The 17,879-nt window shown below is 36.3% G+C and overlaps 1 protein-coding gene across 1 annotated transcript in view; it reads right to left on the bottom strand.

Annotated features, from left to right (window-relative positions):
- nrxn2a (neurexin 2a) overlaps nt 1–17,879 on the bottom strand; it is a 432,089-nt gene that overhangs the window by 252,840 nt on the left and 161,370 nt on the right. The window contains exon 8 of the mRNA XM_084387273.1: nt 5,149–5,450. Within this exon, the coding sequence (XP_084243399.1) occupies nt 5,149–5,450 (302 nt within the window). The remainder of the gene's footprint in view (nt 1–5,148; nt 5,451–17,879) is intronic.

Here is a 17,879-nt window from a genome sequence, read left to right as displayed (position 1 = left end):
CAGATCATATTTTAATATTTATTAAGTTTAGTAAATATTTGAAATGAAAGGAACTTTTCCTTTTCCTTAACTTTTCCTTAAGATAATATATAGAATATGCATTTACTTGTACGGAAATACAATACGGAAGTACAAATACGGAAGATTATTCACATCACCATTCATATTTATAAATAATAACTTTACATTATTCAATACTTCAGTTAAAAGCAATAGTCAGAATAATATATATACAAACCGTACATATATACGTTGAATTCTATTAATTGGAGTCAAGACATTGCTTGGTAACCAAAACCAAAACTAAATAGCTCCCATTAAAATCAACAAAGCTTCATACTGGAATCGTCTGTCAGCAGCAAAGTTTGAAGAGTAGACTATAATCCTCACCTTTTTTAATTTTTTTTTAGATTGAATAGGGGAAATACAGTATTATGTTATTAAATGTATAAAAGAATAGACATTTTTATTAGTCATACCACCTAGCACTAATGATTTTTTTACCATTTTAATGCTATATAAAATATATCTAAGTAAATGTTCAGTAGTTGCATCAACAGTTCAAATAAAAGCCTTCATTGCCCTTCTCTCCTGTTATTCTTGATTAACTTGAGAGCACTGCATTTTAAAGAGACGTTTCTACGCAAAAACACACTTATTAAATGCTACATCATACAGTGCACCGTAATCTCTGTATGAAATGCTGCAACATTTAATAAAAGCAAACATCAAAGGGGGAGAATAAGGGAAAATGGAGCAGGTGGACAGAAACGCTGCACAAGAGCTGAAGTCAAAGGTTTGTTTTTGATTGTTGTTTTTTATTTTTTATTAATTTTTTTTATGAGAAATTATTAAATGCTTTGAAAGAGCACCCACTGCCCTTTTACTTTGACTGACACTGGGCAGTTTGTATTTTATATTGACATGTCTGTTCATTACCTAAAATACCTGACCTGCAAAGTGTTATTCCAAGGAGATGGTTTTTGGAGCAATATTTTAGCGTATAAAAATACCTTTTTGTCAGTAAATATTCTGTCTGAGAAAACAAACCCAGTGGCTCAGACTAAAGACTTGCGCCTGCAGCAGCTTACAGCATCGTTTATGCCCACCGAAGAGAGCCAAATAGGATGTGTTATTAATGGTAGAACTCATACAACAAAAAGCATTTTAATAAGGATATGGGTGAGGAGGATTGTGAGTGGTATATAAAAAAACAATGTACATAAATTGCAAAAAAATGAACTTTTGCATGGCACCTGGGGATTGATGCCATTTTTTTTTTTTACTTTTCTTTAGTCGTTTCTGCACAGTAAAAGCAAAAAGAGATAAAAAAAGAAAGGGCCAAACCAAACTAGACAAATTAGAATGTGATATCTACCATATAATGCAGTTTGTTTACCGTAGGGAGTCCAACCCCTGCGCGCTTCAAAAAAAGAAAAAAACAAGGGAGGGAGAGTAAAATTACATAACATAAACTCCACAGAAGCTTTAAAACGATTGAAAAAATTATTTACTAGCAATTTTAAAGCAAGTTTAACCATACCACAAAATGACACTAATTTCTCCACCCTCCATTAGAATATATCTTCCCAGGAAGAATGAGGAAAAAAAAAAAAAATCTGTTAAAATCTGTTATTATAGATCCAATTTCTTTGGACACTGTCAACGGCAAACAGATGGCTCACATTCCATGGAGGTTTTCATGTTAGTATTTGAAGGGGTAAAGGCAGAAGATAAACAATGACAAATCCACTTAGAGGCTCCAGTGTTAGTAAAAAAGAGAGAGATCAACTAATCTGTCAAACAAGATGGTTTAGGGAGGGTTTTGAAGGAGGGATCTTGCAGAGGCAGCAGCGTTAGAGTAAAGAATGACAGCAGCAGTAGCGACTCACTCATTATTTAAGGTAAATGAATGACAAAACAAAAATGTCAACACCCGTTATGCGCTCGTTTATGCCTGCTCGGTACTTCAATAATTTGTCGTGGCAGAGCAAAAATACAGCTCATTTGTTAACAGATGCAAGGTGCACCCTCGGCTCTGTAAGCAACACTTGAGCTAAAGGTTACGGCAGTCAAATGGAGAAATAATCAGCAGCGGCGGCAAAAGCGAGCAGGCACAGTGTGTGTCTATACAATGCGCACTATCATATAATCATATTTCAGCAATAAAGGATTGAAAACAATCAGGATAATGACACTGAAAAAAAACAGCCTCGGCTATGAACGCTGCCTTTAAGGCTGTGGTAGAGGGACCCCTTTACTCGTAGGTTAAATGATTAATAGTAAACATTCCCACTTCTCCACAAGATGGAAAGCTTGCTGAATGAGAACAGATTTTTTTTTTTGCTGGCGTAATTGGAGCATATTCACCATCATGGATTTAAATCACAGGCAAAACAGAGCGGTGCAGTCTGGACTTGAATAGAGTCTAATCAAAACACTCCTCTTCAACAGGGACTCGCACATACACACATCCGTAGTTAGTAACAACTGGAAGGTAATTATCACCACCGTCTATGTCTGGAAGAGCATGTGGCTTTATGGTACTTCAATCCTGCAGATGATTCCTGGAAGCCCTCCAAGTGTCCGACAACAGAAAGATTTTGCACTCAATAAATCACTGAAATGAACTAATTTCGGTGCTTATGAATGTAAAACATACATCTATTTTACAATCAGGGTTACATATTACCTTAGTTAAATCTCTGACAGCTATCAATGTAAGGTGGACTAGCTCCAAAACAACTGCCTGGTCCACTGAAGCACCCGTGAGACTATCCGATTCCAATTAAATCAGGGCTTTGTGCAGTTTGTCTCAGGGTAAATTCCATTCAAAAGTGAGCATTAATTTGCCGTTCTGACTCCAGAGCACTTGGAGTGAGTACAACCCACACAAAGTCAAACGTCACTTTGACTTTATTTTGAGTCTGAATGTTATCTGGATAATGGCAAAAATCTGCTTGGGAAACTTAACCTGTTTAGACTGTGGTAGAGAAAAAAAGACACAAACACAATGAAGCCGTAAGAGTGAGTAAATGAGTTTTTCTGTTGTGACATTTAAATGTCCCTGAATTCCTAGGTATTCCCATTTAGTCACCAAGACATGTAAAAGCTTTAAAAACGTATTAAGTGGGGTATTACTGATGACTTTGGGACTATGGAACCGGAAGTGAAAAAATGCAATCTCGTTCCTTGGTTTTAGGATTAGTGCAGCACACTATTGTCTCTTCTTTTGGCATTTGGTGAAAACAAATGAGCAATATTATAAACATTTCTAAATATATAGGGGACATATTACATTTAAGCAACAGACTTAAAGTGCCCCTATTATGTTTTTTTCAAATATTCCCTTTCATGCAGTGTGTAATATAGCTGTTTGTGAATGTAAACGTTCAGCAATGTTGTAAAGTCGAAAGTGCACGATAAATAAAGTTATTGTCTCCAAAAAGAAAGAATAGAGACTGAACTGCCTAAACGAGTCATCTGTAATTTGAATCCCACTGTGCTACGATTATGCCCGCCTATATTGAACATTGTCTGCCCGCAAACAACTTGTCCCCTCCTCAAACACGTAATTTTACTGACGACTACTTCTCAAACCTCGGAGTTCAATGTGGGATTCGTAAAAGCTTACTCTTGAAAGATGAGTCAGTAACCGGTTTATTTGGACCAGCTTGCTCCTCAGAATCACAACCTGCAAGTATGATTAAATATTGATGTATATATTTTCAACCAGGTGTTTAAAATACGTAGTTTGGGGTTTTATATTGTGTAGGTCTCCGGCTAAATGGATAACTCAAGTTATTACTGTCTTACTGAAATACTTCTGCTAAGCAGCTGTGGGCCACTATTCCCTAAAACTGTGTCTATTAATGCAGATTGTCTGTCGTTCTTACTAATTTGAGTAAAGATAAAGGATGGAGCAAGATTTGTTTTGCAAAATTTAATGTTCTTGTCATTCACGTCAGTGCTCGGCTAACGTACGCGCTGTTATGATACAGTTCCCGCATGTGCACCATAATAAATTAGAAATAAACACATCGGTTTATAGATGGACATACACTTGTTAATGCTGATGGTGAGGAATTACAGCTGCAACATCTCATAATGTACATGAAACTGAGTAGCGTATCACTGAGAAACGTCCTGCTCGAGTCGTCCTCGATGGAGGTTCAGGTTGAATAGCTAGTTCTTCCAATGTTTCATCTTCGGACTCGCGCTTGGATTGATATGGTAAAATTGACGTTATTGCTACTGTCTTTACAGCGTGTCAATCATTGAGGAAGCCTCTGGAAGGAGCTGAAGTTCAGTTATGGTAATAGGCATTTAGCTGTAGCTGTGCTGTATGCGGTAGACCAATCACAACAGACTGGGCCGTCTGGCCAATCAGAGCAGAACAGGTTCACAGAAATTAGGGATTTAGAGAGACTGATTCATCCGACGAGTCGTTTGAGAATCATTGAAAAATGTAGTGATGTGCATTGTATATTATGAGAAAATTAAGGTGTTTTTTTACCTTTGATGCATGTAAACCTGCTGTAGAAGACCTCCAAAACAAAATTATGAACCTTTAAAATAGCATTATAGGGGCCCTTTAATAAAAAAAATTACTTCCATGAAGTTCCCTTAGCTAACGAACTTTCCTAAAAGAATTTGGTTGCTCACTTTTGTTTGGAACGACCCACAACTAGTGCAAAGACCTCCCACAGTGCGCAAAAATGCAGTCTGGAATTCACCTTTTATAACAAACAATACACTCTTGTGGTCTTGGTTTCACAGTATTTGAGGCTAAAATCATGTGGAACAACAGTTATTTCAGAAAAAGCACATTTTATAACTGTTTAGATTGACTTTAGATTTTTCACACTATCACACAAAATGATCTGATGGATATCACTGAAATAGCTGTCCTGAGAATCACATTTGCCTTATTAAAAAAAAACACAAAAAACCCCCGCTTGTGACATGTGTTGACTCTTATTATTATAGCTAGCGGAAATCGCTAAAAACGGTTTTAAACACTTAATATTGCATTTGTACATCTACTCTACACAATAACACAAGTTAACTAAATAACGATTAGCAAAAATATCGGTAAGCTCAAATGAAGCACCCAGCGGAGCCACGATGCGCAAAGGTGAACGTTACCTGACGCAGGTTGCGGGACACACGGACAGCATGCCAGGCATTGTCGTTGAACTTGCCGTCGGACGGCTCCACCAGAGCCTCGAAGGCGCCGGAGCCCAGGTTGATGACCAGGCACACAGCACCGCTTTTCAGAGACAGGTTGACGTAGTCGGCGGACTTTCCGGTGTGGAGGAGGAGGCCGTTCCGCTGCAGTGTTCGGAAGGACAGGGTGATTTCATCGGTGCTGCTCTGGATGGGCTTTTGGGACAGGTCGTAGCTGAAGAACTCATTACCCTTGAACGTGGCCACTGACTCCACTTGGCCTTGTTGAAGGGAGATAGAAAAAGGCAAGGGAAGGTCATTAGAGCTGGGATGGATGTGGACAAAGGGTATGAGAAATGATTCCTCTTTATAGTCACTGTGTTTTATAGACTCTCAAAAACCCAACCAAACATTTGTGGATGAACAAGTGGAAACAGATAATTAATGAAATGGCAATGAAAGTAAAACACTCATAGCATGTTTTACAACACAGAAAGGTTCAGGCAGGACTTGAGCCTTGAGATTTTTACTAATGAGAGGATTAAGGCTACTGGCTCAAATGAAGCATAAACGAACCAGAAATTAACAGTATAAGACAGCTGCAAGCATGAATCATTGTACATCCCTGTGACACGAGAAAATCTCACCGGATTAGAGCGCATGCTTCCTTATTCGTGCTTCACGTAGACGTGTACCACAGAGGTGAGTGATGTCACACATGTAAATCAGCGTAATCTCCCCGAACGCCGTTCGCATCAGCTAATAGTGAAGGTCGTTTATACATGTAAAGCTTTCCGTCCTGAAATTAAACTGCGAGAGCGCAATTAACGAGCTGAAAACGGGCTGTCAGGAATAATCTGAAATAAAACACAGCCGCACTTTTGAAAAAAGGTTTGATTTGCAAACGCCACTGTGAGATGTGAAAGATTTGATGAACGAGGTAGAGTTTCAAAATGCAGTCATTAAGAAAATAGGCGATTGAGGAGGAAACTTGTCAAAATATCTCATCCTCCTTATTTTAGATTATTAAAAACCAGCACACTCACAGACAGCCTGTTAGTTTTTTACTCTCTTTTTTTTCTGGCCTTATGTGCAGCCTACACCACCTGTTAATCTAGTGGGATGTGCAATGCTACACATTTTCAAACTCAAATAGTTGGTGGACTTCCTTGCATAACGTAAGGGGAAGCCGTTAGCCTAGTTTTGGGTTATCCTGACCCTAATTGGACAAGTGTAAGGCAGAGTGTTTACATAAGACTTGTTCAAAACAGCTAGACTGAGTACAGTGGAAAATACAGAAATCTCCAGCAGTGATAATAACATCAATGAAATCCCAGTTAAATCATGGTGATAATTAGGGCTGGGCAAAAAAAATAGATTTTTCGATTAATCGTTTTTTAAAATGTGGTCGATTCAAAATCGATTCTCAAACGCCACGAATCGATTTCTTTTTTCCATATTTATTTATCTATTACCCAAAAGCCGGTATTAGTTTTCCTCCACTGTTCATAGGCTTGCAAACTCCATTTTATACTCAATGCTGTGAGATTTTATGTTTGTTTGTTTTATCTTAATCATAAAATAACCTCAACTAGTGCTGCACGATTAATCATATCGCAATCGCGATGTCAAGCCTACGCAATTATATGATGCAAAATGCTGCGATTTTTTATGAAATAAACAAATTTGGGCTGTTAATGCAATTAATGCAGCATCTGTTCATTTTTGTCATCCTTTGGCAGGTGTTACATAATCCCGCTCTTATTCATGCGCGACAAGACAAAAAAGAGCTCGCTGCCTGTGAATGTCCTGACTGTGACACACAGAAAGACTCGCACTGATATCGTGCGTGCGCACAAGACAGCCCAGAATACAGTTCTCTTTCGCGCTTGAACGAACAATAACACACACAATTATGCCAAAAAGACTTTTTGTAGAGTATCTTCATAACATAAGAGCAGTTTTACGATGAACGTGAAGAGTTGTGACTCGTGAGAGAATGAGGCGCGTGTGAGATCCGCGTCTCTGTTAGCAGCGGCTGGTCTTAAAGGGACAGTACACAGTAGCTACTAATTATCTCTGTCGTTAAAGTTAACCAAATAACAAAGGGAACAGAGAAAAACACTCACTGCTTTTGTAACTTTAATAAGGATTAGTCTATATATAATTTAGCATTAATGCAGCTCAGACTGTTTGATAACTTCAATTTCTGCATACCTGAGGCTGTTAGACAGGAAGGGCAGAGGTAAATATGATTCTGTTTTAATGTACCCAAGTGTACCTAAAATAAAAAGAGTTTAATATACAGGTTTGTGGCTCTTAATTTCTTTTTATTAATTAACCACTGGTAAACTTATGTTCACTTTTCTTTTTTCTTTTTTTTTTTATAAATATAGGATTTGTATTAAATATATATTCATTGAGTCGAATCGAAAAGAGAGCTTGCGAATCGAAATCGAATCGAATTGTAACATCTGAATCGATACCCAGCCCTAGTGATAATGAAACAATTTAAGTTTAAGTTTTTGGTCATATTTTTGTCAACGATATAAGAATTTTGAAAGAATATTAGTGTTTTTAATATTTCAGTCATGGACTGATCCACTTGAGCTAAAGCTATACAGTGAATTAACATCAGCAAAGCTCTTTCATAACAGGTTAATTTACTCACCCAAACATGTCATATACTGTATGATGATTATTGATTAGATAAATACACAACATACGCTTCCTTCAAAAGTTTGTGGTCAATAAGATTTTTTTATGTTTTTGAAAGAAGCTCACCAAGGCTGATTTTATATGATCAAAAACACAGTAAAAATAGTAATATTGTGAAACATTATGAAAATTTTTAATAATTCTATTTTAATATATTTTAAAAAGTAATTTATTCCTGTAATAGTAAAGCTGAATTTTAAGCATTATTACTCCAGTCTTCAGTGTCACATGATCCTTCAGAAATCATTCTAATATGCTGATTTGCTGCTCAAGAATTTTTTTTTATTCTTATGTCAAAGTTGAAACATCTGCTGCTTAATACTTTTGTAAAAACGAAAACTTTCTTCAGGATTCTTGGATTAATAAAAAGTTCAAAAAACAGTATTTATTTGAAAGAAATTCATAGATAATTTTAACATTATATATCTTTACTGTCACTTTTGATCAATTGAATGCATCCTAGCTGAATAATAGTACTAACTTAAAGGTGCATTGCGCAACATTTCATGTTAAAAATACCTGTTTTTCTAACCCATACATGCTTAAACAATTGCCTGATGGGCTGAATGAGCCCTTCTATGATCACTGCGATTGCCTCTATAATCCTGTTCAGTAAAATAAATAAGAGGGATTCGGGTCGGAATCGACTGGGCGTGACGTCATGCGCGTTCACGCTCACCTGGCTATGTCTGGCAGGTTTGTGTATTCGCCGCCATTATCCGCATCAGCGAAGACAACTCGAGCGACTTTTGCAAAAGTAGAAGATGGATTCAAAGAGACCGGCTTCTAGTTCATCCCAAACCCCAACGCAAACTCCCCGTAACCGCGTGCACAACTCTGGTTGCAGTTTCGCGTGTCGCCAGAAGGGGGCATAGTTCTGCAAAAACTCAGAGACTTGCGCAATGCACCTTTAAAATGAACTAAGTTACATGCTAGGGAGAATGTGTAAGTCACATTGTGAATAATAATATAACTATTAATACATAAATATTTGGTTTCAATTTGGACTTGTCAACTAAAGTGTTATTTTTCACAAACCAAAATAAAGTGCTTTTTAAGTATTGTTTATTGACTAAAATGAATGAATATAAATTGACAAAACACTGACATTTTTACAATTCTAACTTTCAATAACAATCATTCAAACTGTGCAACAAGTAACGTACAGTACCACTAGCATAGCACACTAGCTTAGCTTATAAACACATAACCACATAAATTCTTATGGCTTTTGATCAGGCATCGCAAAACACAACCCCCTGAGGTCCTAGGCAGACTCGATTCAACGGGAGGACCAAACTGTTTATGACACTGGATGTAGTCATTTTTCATTTAATTGATACACGTCTACACAATCTATCAAGTCTATCCACTGACGCATCCCAGACAATCATGTTTTACAGCACCAGTATTGCAATATTTGTCCTTCAGATATGCATATAACCTGCGCAGCTGCTAAAAATAGTGTGAAATATTCCATTCCAGGTTTAACCACCAGAGCATAACATTAATTTGAAGACTTGTGATATTTCATCAAGCAAGAAGGCTCAGACCATCAGTTAGGAAAGAAACGATTGGGCACGAATCAACCAACCAGACATCTTCACCATGGAAAATGTGACCTTGCAAAATTACAGCGGGAGAATCTTATCATAGTGCCACTTGGTTCAGTGGAGAATAAACAGCCAGAGCGTGTTCCACAACAAGCAGACCTACCACGTAGCGAGGAACTCTTTAAGAGATGACAGAAACAAAGCCCCCGCTGAGCTGTGTGTGCTTAAGTTATTTTATTTATTTTTCTCTTCAATTTCTCACTGACTACAGAGTGACGCAAAGAGAATATGACCCACAAAGCTCAGGGCTGTGACTAAGTATAAGGTAATGTTTCTAACAATAAACCGACGTGACATGATGGGACTCGACAATATCAGAGAAGCTTTCAACTTTTCAAAAGTGCAGTCTGAAAGTGCCTCAGATGTTACTGCTGCAGAAGCAAATGTTCTCAGATAGTAACAACACTTCTGACAAATGAATCGGGACTCAAATATATTGGCAAACCGAAAGCTTTGTTTGCATTAAAGGTGCAGTTAGCAACTTCTTTTATGGAATTTAAATAGATACCACAGTCAGATTTCTTCTTTAGCCAAACAGAAGACTTTGAGGTGATTTCTGCCTGTCAATGGTTTCACACATTTACAGGGAAGCCCATTCTGTATATGGGCAGCAGAAAGCTGAGAGTGTGACAAGTGGATCATTCAAGTTTAAACGGAAAATTCAGGTTCTTAAGCAGTTAACAGTTGTTAGTTTGTCAAGCAGGAATTATATTTTGATTCCACTTGTTTTGACAACTTTGGCATGATATATACAATTGTATCTTTGTAGGGTGGCTGGCAACTGGAATGGAATAGAATAGTTTTTCATATGGTCTCTCAAAGACAACATGAATTGAACATCCATAGTGATGCATTTAATAACTTATTGCGACTTGATTTTTATCAAGAACTTGGTTGGCAGGTTAGAACATGATATTATTTGGTCAATATTATATCATTGGACACATGAACTACATCATTACAAAATCATTGCAGAAGCAGAGAATGTTATTACATTTTGATGAAATATTATGAATAACATGCAATGATGGATCCTGCACAACACTAGGGATATTTATTAAAGGGGTCCTATTATGCTTTTTCATGATTCTCTTGTTTAATAACATTCTTAAGTCTGAATCAGATTTGAATAGGTTTGAAATTGAGGCCATCCTTAATATTTACATCTGAGCAGATGAAACTCGCAGTTATGGTAAGAGGCGTAACATTTACCAAACACGCGGTGCCAATCACAATCAGCGTGTTCGAGCCAGACTGGGGAGAGAGGTGCTGTAATGTAAAATATGTGGAAAATATATATATATTTGTTTTTACAGTCTAGCATAAAAGCATATTCTAGTACACCCCAAAAACAAAATCAAGACTTCATAAAAGGGCATAATAGGACCCCTTTAAGAAAGTGAAGAGGATAAGTTTTGATTTCAGGTTGTCTTTAAGTAGTCAACAGGTGAGGTGAGAGGATGATTTGTCTCATGGTGGTATGTAATGTTTGTAGTGAGTGATTATAAAGTTTTTAAAAAAATGACCAAGGAGTAGTTTCAAGATTGTGTTGGAACATAAATAACAGTCCAATAATAAGGGTTATTTATTTTACTACTGGCCTGGTGGTGACCATAAATCAGGTTTTTTTGTTTTTTTTGTTTTTTTTACTCTCAGCATGCTCTAAAGGCCCTTGCCAAATTCTTTTCTATAAAAATAAAATAAAAAATAAATACCCCCACACACATTTTTATATGTGCATTAAAAAAATCCAAATTTTTAAAAGCTATACATTCATACTGATGCCATTTTCTTTAAAAAAAAAAAAAAAACCTGCATGAGCTGGGGCTGGGTATCGATTCAGATGTTCCAATTCAATTCGATTTCGATTCACAAGCTCTAAATTTGATTCTATTTCGATTCTCGATTCAATTTCGATTCTAAACTCGATTTCGATTCCCGATTCGACTCAATGAATATAGATTTAATACAAATCCTTTATTTATAAAAAAGAACGGTGAACATAAGTTTACAAGTGGTTAATTAACAAAAATAAATTAAGAGTCACAAACCAGTATATTAAACTTTTTATTGTAGGTACACTTGGGTATATTAAAACCCAACTTCAAATGCATACAATGAATAGACAGGATTTTGATGAAAGATGAAAAAATGTATGCTGAAAATTGACAAGTCAGACCAGTCGCATGCCTTGATCAGTCAGGATCAGGTTATTTTATGTTTAAGATAAAACACACATAAAATCTCACAGCATTAGCTGTAAGATGGAGGCTGCAAGGCTATAACGGTGTAGGAAAACTAATACTGGCTTTTGGATGATAGATAAATAAATATGAAAAAAAAAAAAAATCGATTTGTGGCCTTTGAGAATCGATTTTGAATCGACCACATTTTTAAAAAACAATTCATCAAAAAATAAAAAATTTTGCCCAGCCCTATATTGAGCTAGACTATCGTGTACCTTTGTGCCATTTAAGGTCACCTTAATTCACAAAAAACAATATTCAGTTAATCCTTTAAACCAAAAGTTTAAGTTTGATATTGGCCAGTTATATATGTATCTGCTAGATCTAAATAATACATATTCACACTCACCATGGTCTACATTTGAACAAATGGAGAAAGTACGGCTTAAAGAGGCGAATAAACACACTCCAATGTTGGAGCATTAATGACACTCTCTCCTTGTGGCCAAGCCTGAGGAAAATGAACCAAAACAACAAGCACTGGAGTTACTCCTTAACACAGAGCCTGTAAAGCCAGCTTTAGTTATGTGCAGATTTGTGGTGTTGCTGATGAGACGTCTAAATCTTCATGTCCAGCCTCCGATCTCTGACTTCAAAAGAGAAGAGAGAAATAGACAGCGTTTACCCCAGACCCTCAGAGCGTGCTGACGGGATGCTCTCTGTGTAGGCTGGAGCAGAATAGCCTGATTTATTTACTTAAGACTCCTTTGTGTCTTTGATATGACAGGACTGGAGCAATCAGTTCTTTAGGCATCAAGACTTACTGTCATTACGCACTAATGTTCATGTCACTGATATGAAAACACTAACACTAAATGAGAGGGGGTGTGAAATCAACAGCGACAGGACAGGGAGAAGGCAAAGAAAGGCAACGAGGTTATGAGCTGGATAGAGAGAAAGAGAGGGAGGACATGACATGGATTGCAGAGACTTATGATCAAACCAGGGGTGGGAGGAGAAGAAAATAAATCCATTCACAGATTAGTTCTCCAACGACTCTGGATTACAAAATTTTCATAATCAGAATTATAAATTAATTATGAACAATTCTGTTTATTGAAAAAGCAACTGAAGGTCAAAACATTTCAGAAACAAAGTGTCATTCAGTGTGCAACGCTGCAGAAATGGCACTGAGGACATTTACTGACTGGGGACGGACTCAGACTACATCTGAAAAAAAAAAAAAAATGTTTTTCAAAAACTTTGGCTGCTAGTTAACATGAATGGGAATCATGAATAATGTAACAATTCCAGTTCCAATTATGCAAAAGGATTCATAGTACTAGATTGTTAATACTTTTAATAAGTAAACAAATAAAAAAAAAAGAGATTTTCAATATAATAAATTTAAAACAAAAGGTGTATTTACATAATACAGACTTTTCACAGTCTTTTAAAAATGCCATAAATCCAAAACTATATAAAGCAAAAATATTTCATCACGATTTATAAAATACTACAGACATAATGTGTATTTTAGATACTGCACCTGTTGTCAAATAAATTGCCATACTGTTAAAAAAAAAACTGAAAAAAATAATTCTGTAAAAATGTAAACATTTACAAAACAACCTGTAAGTTTTACAATTTAACTTAACATTTATTTAAAAGAGTTGTCAGTCACAGCCAGCATTTTTGATAATTTTCACAAAAAATGTCATGACCAACAGAATATTTTGTTGTATGAATATCTGAACATGCAATATATCAAAAGAAAGAGCAGAAAAAATAAAAAAAAATTAATAATAATAAAAAAAAACTTTTTATTCAAGCTTCTTACATTCTACGTGTGGATCGGATTCAGAACAATGATCAAAACATAGATGAGTAGATCGAGTCCATCAACACCCCTAAAACTTGCACAGTCCTATAGCTCGTCCTGGGTCGACATTTCATTCGGTAACATTAGGCAGTTTTGATTTATATGCTGTTTAATGTTGATGATCGCGTTATTTTACATATGCATGATTACATATGATATCGATTGTTTCTGCATTTTCTTCACATGTCTTTTGATCAGGAGATCCAGTACTCTTTAAGACGACATGTCATAGCGCCCCCTACCATATAACAGTGAAAACACGTAAAGCTGGAAAATACAGTCAATGCGTTTTCAACGGCGGGGATTTACCACAAGAACAAATTTAAACCGGCAAATTCGACAACCCTTTTCTTCTAAGTTAGCAAGGCCATTCTGCTACTAAAATCTGTTTTGTACTTTTTACATATACTGATAAACACCATAATAACACAGGAGGTAAAGCGAAAAACCACATGATGAATCAAACGGATCAAAGTACACAGTCCATTCTGTATGTTTTTAATTCACTCAAAGTATCATCTTCGACTTCATTTTATTTTATCCAAAAACCTACCAGTTTTGAACTGGTCTATGAATGTCTATGAAGTCTGCGGATTTGTCACTGTATATTTGTACTATGTGATGCATACTAATGATTGATGCTGTGTTTTTGTCATCTACTTGTACAGCGACCTTGAGCTTGGGAAAGGCACTTTATAAATAAAACGTATTTTTATTATTATTATTATTATTATTATTATTATTATTATTATTATAATAGTTCAGAAGATTTGAAAAGAAAAAAAAAGTCTACATCTAAATGCATCGAGGACTGTTTCAGGAATCTAACTGTAACTCCTTTAAAATCGAATCATAAGGTGCAATTCCCATCAAACATTACAATTGAAACCCTTTTTTCTGCAGAAACCACTCACTTCCAGATAACAGGTGGTCATTTTTATAGCATGTGGATTGTACCAAATTACTACAGGGTGTTGAACAGAATAAAGCAAGTAAAACAAAAATTGAAGCAATTGAAAACAATGATGATGATAAAGTCCCCCAAAAAATAAGCAGACGGCCGATGGGAGAAAAGACACAGGCCGCACTGTAAAGACTGTGCAACTGAATGCTGCACAGTGGGAAGTAATGGCAATCAAAATGTAATCTTGAGAGTGTTATTATTCCAGCAAACTGTGTCCTCTTATGAGGCTCTCTCCCAGCTCTCGTCACGACCTCTCCCTCTGCCTGGTGGAGCTCAAAGTGCGGATCTGAAGCAGACATGTCCAATTAAAGATACACACACGCTCCAACCTCACTGCTTCTGATGAGACAACAGAGACAAATACGACACACAGCTCATTTTTAATGTCATCTGCGGCAGTGTGTTTATGTGTCGCTTTTTCTGACAGGTTGGTTGGTCTCAGATGCTTGTGGAGAGTGAGAGAGAAATATCAACAGCTGATTAAGTCAAGGCCCTGCAGCAGCCGAAGCCATTTGCATTAGCAGATTAAACATGGCTATGAGAGAGGGGAAGCGGGGAAAGGCATATCTTTTGGAGTTAACTGTGCTATTTTCCCCTGCGTGCTGACAGAAGAGGAGACTGGCCATGACAGTAATGTGTGTCAAGGGACACTGGCATTCACTGGAGTTCTAAATCAACAACAATAAAACTAGGCTCTATGTTTGCAGTGGGAGAACCCTGGGCAAGATAACACACGAAAAAAAAAAGAAAAAACATTTACATAAACACGTTGTCGTTTTAGTTTAGCATGCAAGGGGACCTTTAATAATTATTAAAATGTATTATATTATATATTTACACATACAAACACACATACGCGTGTATAATTTATATATTTATATATTTTCAAAATCCACATGCCTCCTTTGCTTAAGACCATAATATTTAAGGTTTAGCATGAAATCAGGATCTACAGTGTACCTAATGGCACTGCCTACACAAACATGCAGCGCACAATCTAGATTCATATGATGGGCATGTATATGCACTAGCTCGACGTGGAATGCATATGGACTTAATTGATTTGTGTGAGAAATAGAGCAGAAATAAATGAACAGACGTTTCCCCAGAGGAAGATGACAACAGGCTCAAAGCAGAGTCTCACTGGTCTTTACTGAACACATCTTCTCCTCCCCAGCCCTATGGTGTCATTAAACCTCATCTTTAAAATATTAAAAGCACCCACAGGCCGCTTTGCTCTGCTGGATTTCACAGATAAAATCTGTCCTTAGAGGAAAAAGTGGGGCATTGCAATGCAAACCGCATGTCATATTGAAGACTATTGCCAGCAATCTGATCACAGAGCTTACAACAACTGTTAAAAACAAATACATTTTTTATTTTTTATTATAAATATTTTTATTATTAATTATTTTTTATAATTACACACATAATGAACATTAAATTGAAGGGAATTCAGAAATTAATTGAGAATGCCCTTTTCAAATTCTCAATTTCTGAACTTGAAACAAACAAGATGTATACATTTAAGTAGCCTATTTAAAAAATAAGAATATATAATGCAATATAACTGCTTCTCATTTTCAGCATGAAATATCCATAAAACATGTTATTATGTAACAGAACCTCATATTTTCATTAAAAAAAAAAATCTAACGTTAATTATTTAAATATCATCTATACAAATGTATACTAAATTTATATTAATTTTCATTTCATGGATAATCTCATTTCCTAAAATGCTCTTTACTCCCAACCATTTAAATGGATCTTGGATCTTTAAGATATAATCACTAGACTAGATTAAGAATGTCAATATTTATTTATTTACTTTCCTTAATATTTTTTTTTTTATTTGATATGTTACCTGAAACAAAATGTATGCTGTAGTATGTCAAAATTAAAATTGGTTTTGCTGGCTCTGTTTTAACAGTTTTGAATTACTCTACATTATAGAAAACGTCTAATCAGTAGTGACTGCGTGACTGTTTAAAAATCGCATTGAACTGCAATCCCATAAATATCGTTTTATGTCATTCCAAACGAACATCCTGTGGCCAGCATCCAATTAGGATCAAATTCCAACGCATGATCTGAAAGTAAGCCAATTCTTTAAATTTGTATTTTTTTCCCAACCCTGTATCACAGATTAACCACAAGAATCTTTCATATCTTTAAATGCCAGTTATATAATCCACCAGCAACAATCTAAAATGGAAGAAAACAAACAGTTTGCCATTTAAATAAATCAACCATCATATCTGATTACAGTAAACAGAAAAAGGTTTGGTTTTACACCAGAAATATTCACTTGCAGAGGACCTACTATGCTGAACACTAAAAATAAAAGTCCCAATCGTAAATTCAAATCCCTCTCTCACACATTTTGTCCTGCACGGTCATAGACATTCAAAATACTTGTTCCACGCGCAGCCTTGCTCAGCACCCTTGGTAAAGCCCCGGATCTCCAAAGCAATTCATCTCCCGCTGTAATGCAGCATATAGACTCGCAAATAGGTTATCCCTTGATCTGGACTCTTGCTGCAAAAAAAGATAATCCCTGTCACAGGCCATGGGCCTCTCATAAATAAAAGTTAATAAGGAAAAAAAAAAGAAGAAGAAAAGAAACCAAAGGGCCAATTTTGCAGTGATGCAATCTAGTTGCAAAACAATACAAACTGCTCTGGCAACATCTGATTCTTTCTTTCTACAACGGCGTTGTGTTTAAAAAGCAGGCAAGAACAATATTCCATTCCTGCAACATCCCAGCACTGTCATGTGGCTTTCTCTTGGGGAGCTTCAATTAACAAACCATCATTATCGTCGCATATTTCACAGGGAGGAGAAATGATTCTCAAAACCGCAGCCTCAAGGGAAGATCATTATCTGTCGAAAGTGAACAACCTGTGCAATTATTTTTATTCCAATGGACTGGTACCACTCGCTGTTTATCCGTTTAAAACACTGGAATACATACACACACACGTACAGTTTCTCTCTCTCTCTTATATAGAAACAATTTATTAAACAGTTAAGGCGAGACACGGCAGGCAAAAACATCGTTTTTTTTTTACTGGTCAATTTTGAGATTTGGGGAGATTTGTCTTCAATAACATGTCTTCTTTCAGACTTGTTTTGAAAAAAAAAGTCCGAAATACACATTTAGGTCTTTATTTTATTACACTTTGTCTGTTTGCGTCTGTAGACTTCTCATAAATTCAACAAAAGTTCGCGTTCTTAATCAACGTGCTGCTCCGCGATCTCTGCCGTCAGCCTGTCAACAGAAGCACCGTTAGGAAGCTCTCTCTCTTGTGTACAATCCTGTCGGATCCAAATGTGGTCATTTC

This window comes from Rutilus rutilus, assembly GCF_951802725.1.
Source record: "Rutilus rutilus genome assembly, chromosome: 18".
Lineage (NCBI taxonomy): Eukaryota > Metazoa > Chordata > Actinopteri > Cypriniformes > Leuciscidae > Rutilus > Rutilus rutilus.
The sequence above is the reverse complement of the archived record's forward strand: the minus strand, read 5'-3'. Positions and strand labels throughout refer to the sequence as shown.